The sequence below is a fragment of the Pelobates fuscus genome, chromosome 6 (genome assembly GCF_036172605.1).
Source record: "Pelobates fuscus isolate aPelFus1 chromosome 6, aPelFus1.pri, whole genome shotgun sequence".
Classification (NCBI taxonomy): domain Eukaryota; kingdom Metazoa; phylum Chordata; class Amphibia; order Anura; family Pelobatidae; genus Pelobates; species Pelobates fuscus.
The window spans coordinates 121,495,845-121,511,973 of NC_086322.1; the positions used below are offsets into that span (position 1 = coordinate 121,495,845).

At 38.3% G+C, this 16,129-nt stretch overlaps 1 protein-coding gene across 1 annotated transcript in view; it reads left to right on the forward strand.

Moving 5' to 3' along the window:
* MARCHF1 (membrane associated ring-CH-type finger 1) overlaps positions 1-16,129 on the forward strand; it is a 226,930-nt gene that overhangs the window by 131,540 nt on the left and 79,261 nt on the right. Inside the window, exons 3-5 of the mRNA XM_063458206.1 lie at positions 2,388-2,434; positions 2,682-3,398; positions 6,697-6,877. Coding sequence (XP_063314276.1) covers positions 2,388-2,434; positions 2,682-3,398; positions 6,697-6,877 — 945 coding nt within the window. The remainder of the gene's footprint in view (positions 1-2,387; positions 2,435-2,681; positions 3,399-6,696; positions 6,878-16,129) is intronic.

The following is a 16,129-nucleotide window of genomic DNA, read 5'->3' on the forward strand; positions in this document are numbered from 1 at the left end:
TATTATAATTTATATATTTGTATTTTTTCTTCTGTAATACCTGCCCTGCAAACTCATATTGTAAAATCAGCACTCCTAATGCATTTCATGTGCAGATTGCATGTAACCATAATTACCAGATTCACCATCTTGTTCTGGACAAATAACAAGTATTCATGCCCAAACACGCACAGTCACCCTATCACACTCAGCCCTTTACACATCATTCACCCTGACTCACTCAACACTCTACAAACACAGTCACCCCTGCCCCTCACACACAATCATCCTGTCACACTCTCCTCCCACACTGTTTCTGCTATAAGTGGCTTCTATTATGTCATGCTGAAAATCAATGTGGAATGAACTTAATAATGAGTAACAGAAATATAAATTATGTTAAACGTTGTTGATAAAAAGAATTACAATGTTTTATATGCAAAAATGGATAGTTTCTGAAAATAAATAATAGCGCACAGCATTGTGATATACAATGTTATTTTCCAATAGAGATCACAACTTCTGTAGTGTCATTTTAAAGGGAAAGGTATGATGAAACTAAAGAGTTAAAAACTATACAATTGCAAAAGTCAGTAATATATAATTAAAATAAAAAGAAATAGATAAATGAAAAAAAGACAAGATGGTGAATTAAAAATACATGCAATGATGAAAAAATAAAAAAAAATAAAGAATATCATTAGGGATACTTTGAGAATTCTCTGAGAAGCCATGTCACTACTACTGATGGTTAATTGGGGAAAGGAACCTCTTCCGTTATCTTCCCTCAGTTTTGGCTTGAGTTGTGTACATGAAATTGATAATGGTGGGTTTGTTTTTCTTATTACAATAAATTAGGTAATGTATATGTATGATAGTGTATTGTATAAACTAACACAACTTTATTCAGCAAAATAGGTGTTTGTGTTGCAAAATTAGTTGGTGCTTGGTGGATTTATAATATTAATGTATTTGCTGTTAAGAAACACGGCACGGTTTACCCACATTTGCAGAGCCCACACTGGCATGAATACGCTGAATTATAGGATTTTTTTCTCCAAATGGTTAACAAAAATGTTTGATAAGTTAGCTCTGCACCAGGATCAATGACATAAGGGATGACAATCTCTTATCTCCCATTCAAGTTTGTTTCAAGTGTCTCTGGCAGTAGCTTCTAGCTAGAAACATGAGAAAGCTAAACCCACTCTTACACTAGAAATTAGAATCCATGACCTAGGCTAGAAAACAGAAACTTTTTTCCTTCGTTGCTAAACACCACCTTACCCAAAACAAGGATTTTCTTTTCTCCAAACAAAACTTTTAACAACTGTGTATTGATAACCTAGTCTCGAACTAGGATCAATGACAAAATGCCCGCCAATCTCCTATTTTCCACTCCTAGTTGTTTCTAGTGCTCCAGGCATTAGCTGTTAACTAGATGCAGAAAAAAGCTAAACCTAGCCTGACACTAGAATCCGTAACCCAGGCTATCTCCCACTCAAACACAGGCACGGCAAGGATAAGCACACAGTATCACTGCTTGTCTGTGTCCCTCAGTAGCTGAAATCCAAGTGTCTAGAAGAATTCTGCTTGGAAGCATAGTTGTTTTTACTGCTCCTCCTTTTTCCCCTTCTATTTGTCAATTCCATTGATCTGGGAATAAAATGCACGTTCAGTGGTTGTCACCAAACCATCAATCATTTCATTTTTTTATACCTCTTGATTGAACAGGAGAAATGGCCCACATGATTGTGTTGACCTCTAGTCCATTATTGGGAACTAAGCTGCTTGTTTTCCCCCCTGCCTCCCTAAAAAACAGCCTCTACTCCTTTCGACCCTCCTTTTTTTGTTTTTGTTTCCAGGAACAACACTCTGAGTCAAGAACTGATCAGAAAATGTTGGTGTTGTGCATGTTGATTACCATGAGGTTGTGCCACCTCGGAAATCAGAATTTCTGCCAGTCACCCGATCAGGCCAAAGTCAAATGACTTGTTCTTTAGTTCGTAACAAAGCTCCAAATCTAGTTGTTACTATGTCATCCTAAGAGCCTTTCTTAATAATAGCATGTATACATCATATCATACATGCAAGAATTTGGCTGTTTCGGAATGTGTTTGCACAGTATACATTCATCATTAAAATGAGAAAGATCCACAATGCAGTTGAAATTCCCATTAAATATGTTAAGTTTTATATAAATGTATGTATATGTACTAACAAGCCAATGATAAATGCAAATGGATGGAACTTATTATCATCACTAGGTTCTGCTTGGATGGTAAATTTGTACAATACATACATTGAAACTCAGTTTCTCTTCAAAGGTTACATGCAGTAGGTATCGCATTACATTATTATTATTTTTTTAAATGCATATTTTTATTGTTTTAATGCTTTCTTTTTTTCAGGCTAGTAGCCCAACATCAGTTTGTCCATCAACTCAGGATATATGTAGGTAGGTAAACCTGAGGGATTTTTCATCTTTCCCTGTTGAAAATACAAACGTGTGCTTGCAGAAAGCAAAGAAAGCAAAACCCCCACTGATTTCATAGTTATTTTTACTGTTTATTATTTCTATGATTTACTTTTCCTATCTGTTTATCATTCTTTGCATGTCATTTTTTTTCCATTATTGTTTATCATTATCATTTCTTATCATTATTTTCTTTTCTTTTTTTTTTGCTTGCTGCTCTTTGTTTTAGAAGCACGACTTTGCATGATTTATCAGAAGATGACATTACACATACTCCAGTTATGGCGATAACTGTTTCTAGTAGGGATACTGGTATAAAAAAAGTCAAACGAAGGTTTAGACGTAAAAAAAGAGCAACATGCCCTACGTGTACTCACACAAAGCGAGAAAGCATAAAACCACATGAAGGAACACAGAGAATAGGTCTGACTGAAACAGATTCCTCATCAGATGAGATGCAGTGGGCCACCTCAAGATTAAAAAAGAAAGAAATGGTTAAACCATCCAAGAAAGGAAGACGGAGAAGTAAACCATCTTACAGTAACAATGGGTTATCAGACCCTAATGCTGTGGAGATGGTTCCCATACATCGCAAAGACACAAATGAAGTACAGGTCCAAAAGCCACATATCTCCAGTGTCACTAGTTCTGCTCCTCACCACAGAAGAAGAAGAAAAGTTATTTTACATAAAGAACCCAGTGTCTCTTTGTCATCAGAATCATCCCTTGAAATTCGAAGATTTTCTAATACAAGAAAATTAAAGGCTTGTTGTGAGAATACTCAGAGATGCCAGTGTTGTTGCAAAGAAGAGTTTATTATCAAGAAAAGTATAAGAGAGGATGGTACTGGTACAAATACCTTGGCACCAGTTAGTGCAGTTCCCTATGAAAGTGAGGCTACTTCTGCCATCTGTGATGAATGGGGTGATGATTTAGAACTGTGCAGGTCAGTTTTGTTTTTTTAATCAAGAACACGTTCTATCTTTTGCGATTAGATATTAGTACAATGCTTTCTTTTTCCTAATACGTGTTATCATAATTTTTTATTTCTTACAGACTTCCAATTAATTGGTAAGAATCAGATGTACAGGCTTGACCTTGTATGAGAGATTTGGGGACATATAGAGTATTACTCTTTATTCAGTGTTAAAAGATAAGCAACAGTTTTCATATCGCCATCAGTTCTAGATCAGTAAACATTTAAAAAAGTGTTAATTTTCTGAAGAAAATCCAGAAAAAAATAAATAAATGTGTATGTATTGTCACACTATATAGATGTGCTATTCTGAGCAGACAGTAGAGTTCAGGAAGAAGGCACAACTACAGTTTTGATATTGGAATTGTACTACTGGGATACTGAAAGGGTATTTGTTTTAATGTATCAAATTACTCCTATGAAATGCAACAAAATAAATGTAGTCATAACCTCCAATACCTCCACACATGGGTTAATTCTGAAAACATCATGAAAACAAATTCAATATATAACAAAATAGTGTGGATAATAGGTTTAAAAAAACAACAAGAAAAAAACACATGCAATGTGAATGTACCCCTAAAACTATTATATTCCACACGTGGACTTGGTCACTTGGACCTGTTTTATGACTCTTATTGCCACTTCAATGGCATGTGTGTCTGAAAGTGCAATAGAGTATAATTTCACATGTTTATTTTATGAGGTTGCAGTACGTATGTTTTCTATTTTCTATTAAGTTAACAAGTGTCAAGTTTGTATTACTACATCCTCTACAACTGTCCCTTGCATTGCAAGTCCAATGTGTTATCACCTTCATGAACTTAATATATAATTTGTTCTGCTACTTGCTACTCTGTACTAGAATGTAATTACTTTTCCCACCATTGTGACATGTTAAAAAAGCTAAACTGGATATTGCTAGAATTCTGGCGCGCTCTTAATCTTTCCAGCCTTGTGCATAAGAGCTTTACTGGAAAGCTCCCACCCTACCTGGGTAGAATGCTCTCCCCGACTGTTCCCACCTCCTATAAACTCCGATGCAGTACCAGCACGATATTTAGCATACCGCAATACAAAAATAAAGTGGCTTTAGCCTCATTTTCCTACAGAGCACCGCAATTATGGAATAACCTCAGGGACACAGTCAAATCTTCATTCAATTTAAAATCTTTTAAGAGATCTATGGCAATATGCACCTGTCATGGTTGACTATATTTACTACCTGTTATGCGTATATGCGCATATGTGTGTGTGTGTGTATATATACACATAGTTTGTATGTTGTATTTTTTTTTATATTGTATTCTATTCTATTGTATCCTGTTTTGTGGACCCAGGATATACTTGAAAACGAGAGAAATCTCAATGTATCCTTCTTGGTAAAATATGTTATATTATATATATTAATAAATAAAATAAAATCTTAAGAGATATAAGGCAACCCATGTTTGCCGTGTGCTTCATCTGTGAAATATAATAGTTTTAGTGGTACATTCACTTTGCAAGTGTTTTTCTATTTACACCTGTTGTCTACACTATTTTGTTTATATAGCATTAGTTCTTTTATTTTTTTTCTATTTTTAATTGACTTTGTGAGTGTGCGCGCGTGTGTGTGTGTGTATGTATATATATATATATATATAAATATATATATATATATATATATATATATGTATAAAACTCACCCCCCTCCCTCCCCTTCTCTAACATCAGTTGTTTTAAGTGTTAAACTCTATCAGATTGATCAGTATTGCCTCAGAGCTGAGGAAGAGAGGACAACTCTTGAAAGCTTGTCTTTGAAATATTATGTTTGTCCAAAAAAAAAAAAAAAAGGTATCATTGCATACTGCAATACTCTGGTATTTTGGCATAATATATATATATATATATATATATAGCAAAAAATATAAATAATAGCAGACTGTAGAGTTATATATACATATATCCCATAAAGTCCAAAAATAATAATTGAAATAATTTATATCATCACCATCGACAATATAAAACCTGCAAACAAACTAACAATTAGTTGTTTCTTGTTATCCTTCGAATGACTTGATTCATCAGTATAAATGTTAATGTAACCTAATTAATTCTGTTAGTGAGTCACTTGGGCCATTAGTAAATCTATTACTATCAGAACTGACACATCAAATGAAAATCTAAAAACCTGCTGTGTGCATTTCAAATACCAATATGAAGAGGGTTACATGCTACTGCAGGAGATTTAATTAAACACCAAAAATGATAGCATGTCATACATATTTATCAATTTGACAACAGTTTAGAACTTTACAATAAACTACACAAGGTCTATAAGCCAAGTTAAACTCAATAATAACTTTCGGCCGTCTTTAAATGAAGATGAATATTTTAATTCATGAGTTCAAATATGATCTGCTTTTCTTAAAGGAACATCCAATAGAGAAAAAAAGTAATGTATTCAGTAGTCATCACCCCTCCCCCTGAAAACATAATTGTAATATCGTTTACATATTCATTTACATATTTGAGGGGGGGCTAACTTCTAATATCTGCAGAACTAGTTTTTGCAGCTACTCGAAAGCTTTCCCCTTTTTCTCTAGCACAGACTTTCCCTCGGCATTGGACGTGTCCAATCAGAGGTTTGTCTAATACGTGTTTAGAGATTTCTCACTGATAAGTCTTGTGGCCAATCACACGCTTCTTATTGAGTTGCATTACATGTATGAGAGACAAGTGACATGGCAACTATAGTTCAATGTTTGCAAGGCAGTAAAATCTCATTGCAGTCTGAGTTGAGGTGAGTTGAGTGTTTCTTTATTCTGCCTATGTTCAGAGATGGTGTCCATAATATACTTAGTTACCAGGATCATTTCATTCTAGTAGTAATTTGAGAATTTGCCAAAGTAATGCCCTGTAATATTTTATTTTATAAGAAAAAAAACACAACATTATGGGTGTCTTTGCTTATGCTATGTTTTACCAATAGATAACATTTGTAAAACAACATACTATTTAAAAAAACAAACATATTTGTAAACTTAGCTAGGATATGGCCCACATTCAAAAGCATGGTTTAGCCTACTAATGGTTAAAAGTGTCCCTCTGTGTTTCAAATCATAAAGTCAACCATAGCTGCAACCTCTAAAGCCAAACTGTATTAAACAATATAATATATTCAGCAATGCTTCTGAGGAATATGTGTAGAATTTCATAGCATGCATATTTGTACTGGCAGTGTCTTTTTATGTTACCGTATAGTAATCCTGATGCTTTTTCATAGAATCTGTCACTGTGAGGGAGATGAAGAAAATCCCCTCATTGCACCATGTAGATGTACGGGAACACTGAGATTTGTACATCAGGCTTGCCTGCATCAATGGATTAAAAGCTCAGACACAAGATGTTGTGAACTTTGCAAGTACGACTTTGTAATGGAAACCAAACTGAAACCTTTACAGAAGGTAAGAACTTGTGAGACTATTACAATATAGTTATATTTCTTACAGTGATTTATCGTAGATTTCCTAGGCCATAGTAATTTACTACAATCTGGATTTATTTGGATTTATTTAAATCTACAAATAAGGACGTACGTATGTATGTACGAACATACATACATCCTTATTTGCAGATTTAAATAAATCTGAATAAACCCCCCCCCCTTCCCCCCCCCCCCCCCATAGTATCCAGGGATCTCTGTAGGCCACCATTGCCAGTTGTTTGTGAATGGAGTACCAATCTCCAGGACTTTTCCAGATTTGGAGATTCCTAGGGATCTTAATTTTTTTTTTTTTTACTTTTAGACACGTTGCAACTTTCCTGTGATTATCTTATAGATGCTGTATATGGGATGCAATGCTTTTTAATTTATCAGAATGTCTTTGTGTGTTTACTTTCAGTGCTGTAGATAAAATTTGCATTGAAAGGATTAGATTAGTACTAGGTAAGAGGTTCTTCCTGTGTAGCGAGAGTTTACAGGATGGCTCAACTCCTTAGAAAGTGTTTTTTCCATATTAAAAGAACACTCCAAGAACCATAACTACAACAGTCAATTATAGAGGTTATGGTGCCAGCAATTGATCTTCCCTGTCGGTCTCAGCCCATGGCCATTGTGGCCCAGCATGCATTTGCCTGGTTTGCTGATGGCCATTCTGGACCTGGGCTGGACTACCCCCAATAATCAAGGCTTAGATTTGGACACCATGAAAGGTAGTCCTGCTGTTTAGTGGTATATCCTTGTATTAATTGTTTATCATGTAAAACAAATTCAAATGCTTTATTGAGGTTATGTATAAAAAGGTGTTTCTTCTCAACTGCGCAACGCTCCTATCGAGCTGACACTACAGATAAGCAGAATGGTCGAAAGGCTTTTTTTACTTACATGCCAACAAGGGGGGAATGTTACTGGTGCAAATGCTTAAAGGACAACAAACTCATGCACAGGTCCATAGGATTAAGACCGCCGCTGACACACAACTCAATCACCCAAAGAAATTGCAGCAGAATTTCGTGCCTTTTACTCCTCCTTATACAACATCAAACAAATGGGAGAGGGTGACTTGGATGGAGATCGGGAGCAGGAGGTGAACAGATTACTAACAAATTACACTGCCTCAGTCCTACAGGTGAACAACGCTTCAACACTCGAAGCTCTGATTATGGGAGAAGAGCTACTGAGAGCAATTAAAACCTTGACCATTGACTATTACAAAAAAATTCAGTTCTACCATAATAACAAAACTAACCAAAGCTCTTAACACATTATCCACCGGTGTTCGGTTCCATCAAGAATCATCGGCTACAATCGCCATCTTGCCCAAACCGGGGAAGGACCTGGAGTCATGTGGTAGCTATAGGCCGATTTTATTTTTCAAAGTTAAGCTCTTCATAAAGATCTTGGCTGCTAGACTTGATACAAAGCTTCCTGACCTAGTCCACCCAGATCAAATGGGGTTTATCCCAGGTAGGGAGGCAAGAGATAGCACCCTATGGGTGCTTTCCATCCAACATCTTGTACGTAGGGACGTACACCCTTGCTTCTCCTTTCCACAGATGCATAGAAAGCTTTTGACCGGATTGACTGGTCTTTCCTCATGGCAACATTCCAAAGCTTTGGTTTTCTTTGTAACTTACCCACTGTCATGATCTTGTGCAGGTCAGATAGGAGGCTTTGGCCAGAGTTAACAACAGAAGTTTTATTGGTAGGTTTTGACATAACAGCAGGGTAATTTATAGAATGAACTAATTGGGAGAAGGAAAGTAAGAGAAATAAAGGTTAAGGCCCTATATAGATAATAAACAGGTTTACAAGTAATAAGAAAGCTAGAGATAAAAGTATAGGTGGAATAGTAAGAAAGGTATAAAGAACAATAAGGTTTCAGGGTAAGAAAATAACACCTTGTAAATAAGAGTAAGCAGCAATGTCCAGAAAGGGGTTATGCAGGTTTGTATAATTCAGGTTGGAAGGATAACGCAGGGTTGTAAGCAATCCAGGTTGGTATGGAGCAGGGTAGGTAGTAAATCTGGTTGGAAGCAATGAAGGTAAGTCTCAGGAGCCAGGATCTAAAGTCTTTCAGTAAGAACATCCAATTCAATGTAAAGGCCAGTTGGTTTGTCAGGTGTGGCTTTTTACAGCAGACTTGATTCATGTTATGCAGGTGAGAGACTGAGGTGACTAGTGGCTTGGGAGGCCACTAGTGGTGGAGAGGAGGAACTTGATTTAAAGTAACAGAAATAAATGAACATAGTTGTCAGGATAGGATTCTGACACCCACAAATGACCGTACTGATCCTACTCACATTGATGGACACTTACAGAGCTCTGGCGGGGCTCAAGCTTAATTTATCTAAGTGTGAAGTACTCAGTATATCCATGCCAGATAACGAGAGTGAAAATCTCCATAACCAACTTCACTTCCACTGGTGTACTTCCCACATGAAATACCTAGGTATCTGGATTACAGCTGACCCACTGGACCAATATCAGAGAAGATCTGGCCCTACCCTCACATTTCTAGGCTTGGACGCATAGCAGTCGTCAAGATGAACAACTTATCTAGGCTCCTCTACCTCTTCCAGATGGTCCCAATGGCGCTACCTATGACATACTTCTCCTTCCTACGTTCAACAATGTTACGATATGTCTGGAGGTGCGGGAAGCCGCGGATCAAACATTTACATCGATACCACCAGGCTGCTGCCCTTCAAAGAGCACTGGAATGGCACTCCAACCCAAAACAAAAACAATGGTTGGCACTGGAAAAGGACAGCATTGGACACTCCCTACACGCATCCATGTGGAAGACTAAAAAACAATTCCTGGAAAGACGCCACCAGACATGCCCAGCAGTCCAAACACTGAAAATATGGGATGCAGCCCACGGAGCTCAACATGTCTCTCCAAAACAGAGTCCGATGGTCCCTGTGGCAAATAACCCCTCTTGGAGGTGGACTGCCGCCGAGAACGTGGGACTTCCTGGGATACGAGGATGTTACACACTATATAATGTTCTAAGGAACACAGGCTTGAGGCCTCTCACAGAACTTCTAGAAAGTATCCCTCCAACTCAAACATTCCTATTCTCGCAGTTATGACACTTCTACCACACACTACCAGACAAAATAGCTGTACATCGTGAACTCACCTGGTTCGAAAGCTTATGTAACGACAAAACTAACCTTGATGGAGTGAGCTCCTCGCTCTACCAACATCTACTCATTGGGCATCTCGAGAGTAACCACACCTTCAGACGCTCAGGGGAAACCAACCTGGGTAAAACTATCACAGACACACAGTTGGAGTAGATCCTTTTATTATCCCATAAAACCTCGGTAAGCACCAGATACCAGGAAACCAACTACAAACACCTCTCCTCTTGGTACAGAACACCTGAATACCTGCACAGGGTGTTCCCCGCAGTACCAAACACATGATGGAGATGCGAGGAGGCTGAAGGGACAATCAGACACTTATGTTCCCAAATAAATCCATTCTGCGAATTGGTTAACTTCCAGGTCTCGGAAATACTGGGCGAGATCCCACCCTTTAAAATAGAAAATGTTCTCCTGCAACCCCATCCCCATTAGCCGTATGCAAAAAATCCATCTACCGTCATCTCCTTAATGCATCCAAATCTCTGATACCTGCCCTCTGTAAACAAGACAAGATCCCCACAATTGAGCAGTGGTTGGATAGGGTAGGGGAAATCCAGTCAGTGGAAGCAATGCAGGCATTGGGAATGACACAAAACACACGGACCTGTGGCAGCCCTGATTTGGGTATGTGACGCAGGCAGATGCTATGCGTCGGGGGACAGGCCTGACTCGCAGGGTCTTGAATAAAGGGTCCATCCCACAACTCACCACTATGTTCCCCCCCTTACCGCATTGCTCATCTATCTTATACTGTTCTGCTACCTACTGCTTCATAATCTACTTTTTTCTTTCTAACTATTGCCTACCCAGAAAGCGATTACTTAGGTGGGCTCGGACAGTGTAGCAGGAATCATGGGAGCAAACCACTAAAATTGATACTGACATAGTCATAGACCAACTCCGAGAGTCCTTTCCTATAGCAACATAGGACTTATGAGACATATGGGGATGCATACATACGCCGCCATACGATCCTGGCCACAACCTGGATCTCCTGCCTCAAATTTTGCCCGACTCCCAAAATTTAGGGCACTTGGTCTTTTCAAAAGCACATGCATAAGACCAATAGTCCAGACACAACAATTACAATTCATATGTCCCCGGTGTAACCGAACCTGCTCGAGCAAAAACAGAAACAAGTATGATAACAATGACGCAGACTCCACACATAGCCTATCACTGAAGGATATGTCTGCTACTGCATTATATTCTGTGATATCCTGTAGGCCTTGATACCTACACACTGGTAAATGTTTATCCTCTTTATCCCTATGTAATACTGAAAACCGGATACCTATTACTCAACTGCATCTTTGTTGATATGCATTGAGACCTGCATGTCTCACACACAAACTGTAACGGATCGACGGGCACCCCGACTGGGTACCTCTGTTGAAGGATGCTCCTAGTGCTTCCTGAGGGATTCCAGCACTCCAGCAGACACCATAACCACCGCAGACTCCTTCAGAGAGCAAAACAGGAACAAGCTCTTACAAGAGCTTAGCAGTGAATATAGCAAGAGAGTATGCAGAGCATAGCAATCCCTTGTAGCAGATTCCCCCAATAAGAGATGGCACTCCAAATTGAGGGTGAAGTAGAATTGAAGCTTTAATCCAACAGTCTGCTTTTATGCACATTTTACACACATAGTATTGCCCACAGGGTTTTGCAGAACAACCAATCAATACGTACAATACACTCAGACACTCCCAGCAATTACACACAAAATCCTCCCCTCTGCCTGTGATATAATTACTGAACACAATGGGCTGACATAATTATCACAGGCAGGAAAATACACAATTTTACACAATATTCATAACTTTAAAAAATATAAATCACATTCACTTACATTTTCAGAATCAGCATACTCCAAATACAAACATATGTCAAAATCATACAAATTGGTCCAGTGGTTCAAACGTTACTTGGAAATCCCTTTTTGACCAACTGCAAGCATGGCTTGGGTGTGGTAAGCCAATTATCTCCAGCATACAGAAAATATCTCCATTTACAACAACAGTAAAAACACATAAAAATACATAATTCCTATCATACTGAACAGAACCCCCACAATAAACCTATCCCCAGATAGCTTAGATCTAAGCGCTCACTATATCCGAACAGCGCTCAGATCCCACAAACACAGTCAAATTGCCATGGGGTTCAAGTTTAGCAACAAGTTCCAACTGGTCTGGCAGTGTCCCTGAGACAACGTGCTGGAGAACAATAGACAGGAAATGGGGGAGGGGCACACCTTCTCATGTAGCAGAAAAAGTGTTTAAAAATCCAATAAGCCCAAATAAGTTTCTTAAAGGGCAATACATCCCAGGGGCCATAGTCACATGGCAGGAGGCTGGCAATCAGTCTTCTCCAATGCCCAGTGGCGAGGCTGGTTCCGCCACACAAACCAATTGCCCTATTGCACTTATATTACTATGTTTTCTTTAATAAAGCCTTGTTAACATAAAAAAAGGTTCTGAATAGTGGTGCAAACAAAATTCTGGAGACTGCTGGTTACACTGGTTTCCATGGTGACTGCCCCACTTTTAGTACTTGAGACCACAACATATTTTATACATAACCTTCATTATTTATGGTGTTTTAAGACAAGAAACCATAATTTTTGAGTCTACAAAAATGCATTATTATCTAATATATTTTAGAGAGAGAACATATTTTTGGTCATATTACAATAAAATTAAACACATTTTACCTTTTATATTGTACTCGGATTTAAATCATTTTGAAATAAAGGCATTGTTTTATGGAATTATTTAAATAAGTGATCACAAAATGATGGATGAAATATTGTAACTGATTATCGATTGTAATCTATTTTAGCTGTTTATTTTAGCTTTGCATTTATTTCCAATTCAGTGTTATGATCCTGAAAAAACCTAGGAGTAAATAGAAAATATTTGATGTTGGTTCCATGATGGCTCAGTGAGTTGTTTGTTCAGTACTAAACAGATAGCATAAGCAATGTCACATTTAAACAGCAGTGGGATAGTCTGCATCGTAAATACTTTCCTCAGCATTCAATCACCGGTGACAAACAACAGAAAAAAATGTTATTTGTGATAGATTTTGAATAATATATGAGAAGAAAATCACATCTTGAGGCTTATTTGTACAGAAAATATGTTGTATTGTGTGACAGCTAAAATCCTGTTTACTGTATTACAGAAAGGAATGTGCTTATTATATCATATGTTGTTTTAAGAAGACATGTGATGAAATGTCACATATTAAAAAAAACAATGTAGTGTTTATAAAAAAAATTATAAAGCAGAACGAATAGAATCTTCTATATTGAGTGTTTTTTTATCTTATAGTTGGCAGAATGTCTCGTATTATAACTAATTTTAAAGTTCTCAGTACACCAGTAAAATATTTTACAAACTTATGATAATAATAGCAGTAATTATAATAATAATTTATCAGTAATACAAATAATATGATAGTATTTAAAGCAGCACTGTGACTTGTGGGGTCTTTTTTATTTTTATTGTTTGCAAAGACCCTTAAAGTGACATGTTTGCTTACAGGGTGGCACTAAGCAGAAAGGAAGAAGAAAGATACTCTTAGCTTAAATACTCTCTCTCCGTGTTACCATCTTCCTCTCTGCTCCTGGCCACTGCCTTTGCCAGGAGCCATAACTGTATATTCTCATATCTCCTACATAGACAATTTTGTGCATGGGGAAAGCTGATTACTTTAAGGGAACATGACAAGAAAAAGCAAGCTGTGATACCGAAGGCTGTTTAAAGCTCCACCCATTATCACAATTTTTAAATTCTGCATAAATTTACACATCCTTTCATTATAGATATGGAGAAACATCTTGTAGGCTGGTAATAAATGGAAGGCCTTAACTGAAATAGAAAAACAGCATTATAGTAGCTAACAAAGGTGGAGCATTCTTTATTTTAATGAGAATATATTGCTAATTTATATTGTCATACCATAATACCATAAGTAAAAAAAAAATTAAAGGAACAGTCCAAGCCTTGCTGAAATGTTCTAGGGGTTAACAGAGTGTCACCTCTTTCACACTTTATAAAAGTGCCAATTTCAAGAGAATCCGCACTTGCATATAGATGGCAGGGTGTTCTTCCTGATTTCCTCAACAATGGGACAGGTCCAATACATTGTTCAGCCTGGGTCTAACGATGAAATGCTGCCCCCATCCCCAAAACTACACTCTCCAAAACAAGCCTATATGCCTTATGTTATTCAGTGTGTGTAATTAATGCAGTGTCTTTGTTTGTGTAGTGGATGCAGTGTGTGTATTGTATACAGTGTGTATAGTGAATACTTTGTGTGTGTGTATGTGTTGTTTAGTGGATGCAGAGTGTGTGTTTGTGTAGTGAATCCAGTGTGTATAGTGGATGCAGTGTGTTTGTTGTATGAAGTGTGTGTAGTGAATGCATTGTGCTTGTGTATTGTGGATGCAGTGTGTTTGTGTAGTGCAGGGCTTGACAAATTTGTTTGGAATCTTGGAGGCAGGTAAAGTTAAAAGTAATATATTTTTAATCCAAAAAAGCTTTATTTTTAGCAACGAAAATAAAATTCTTAGAGGGACAAAATATTCACCAGAAGCACTAGAGCTGAATGTTTTGGTTCTGGCGTCCATAGCAGTGGTTCCCAAACCAGTCCTCAAGGTACCCATACCAGTCCAGGATTTAGGGATTATACAGTTGTCTAAAGTGATTTTGGAAAAAACAAAACAAAAAAAAAACAATAGACATAACCGGGTAATCCCTAAATCCTGGAAAGGAGTTCCTTCGGGACTGGTTTGGGAACCACAGGTCTATAGTATGTTCCTGCAGGCTGAGCACTGTAAATACTGCATTTGACAGTGTTAACATTTGTGCCTAGTAACACCTCTAGTCACTAGAGGTGCTTCCTAGTCAAGTGTTGCATAGTGTACAGCACCTACGTTCAGCGTCTTTACGCTCTGAATGGAGGCGTTAAATGTTCTCCATAGTAATATATTGATTCAATTAATCTCTATGAGGAGATGCTGACTGGCGCAGTTCAGCATTTTGTTGCGCATGTGCAATAGCCTCCCAATGCTTTCCTGTGGGAAAGCATTGGATTGGTTGAGATCATCAAGATTATCTCAGTCATAGAGATGGGTCAGCCACGGTGTGACCGGCATGGCATTGGAAAAAAATGAGTAAAAACTCCTTTCCCATGGGATTAGAGGAGGGGGGGTGGGAGAGGGGAGGGGGGGGGGGGGGGGGGTTGGCAGCCTAAACAGGCACCCTCACTGACAGACACACACACACATTCTCTCAATTTATCTCTCAACATACTCACAATTTATAATTTTTATTTGTTTTATTTTAATTAAAGTCCACCCAGCCTTCCTATCATTTTTGAGTTGGAGTAGGTCCTTTTCCTGGGGTCCAGTGTGCTTGCTCTGATTCTGTATTTGTTATCTTCTTACTCTGCCCCTCCCGCAGTGTTTTAGTGATGCTGGGGTGATGTCCTATACTGGCACCCAGCATTACAGCAGGGTGTGAGAAAGCAGAGCATGAAGAGCTCGAAAATAACAGCTCCTTCATGTCACAAACTTACCTTCATCTGGTGCCCGCGCCGCTCTTCTCCTCAGTGCTCGGGCCGCATGGCCCGAATGCTCCACGTGGCCGTGCGGCCTGAATATAATGCTTACCTTCAGTTCTGTAAATGGCTCCCTCTGCTGGTTCGCTGGATGAACTGCAACCCTATAAAAGATAAAGTCATGATGTCATTACCTTAAAGGGACCACGTCATCTAGGCAACCCAATGCTGTTTGGGCTTGCAGAGAGGACGTGGCCCTGTTTCTTGTTGTATTAATATGTTAAGTCCGGCCATTCTAAGGCTCAGTAATACGCCTTGGGTTTCTACTTTCCTGCATGTTGGGTACAACTCCCATGAGACCTCGCCATTTCCTCCATTCCATGGCTGACAAACACCCAGATGCCACAACAAAATTTGTAGCGTCCATGGCGACCTGTATTTGTGTAGCCCTGGTTTAGTGGATATGTGTGTGTAGTGAATGCAGTGTG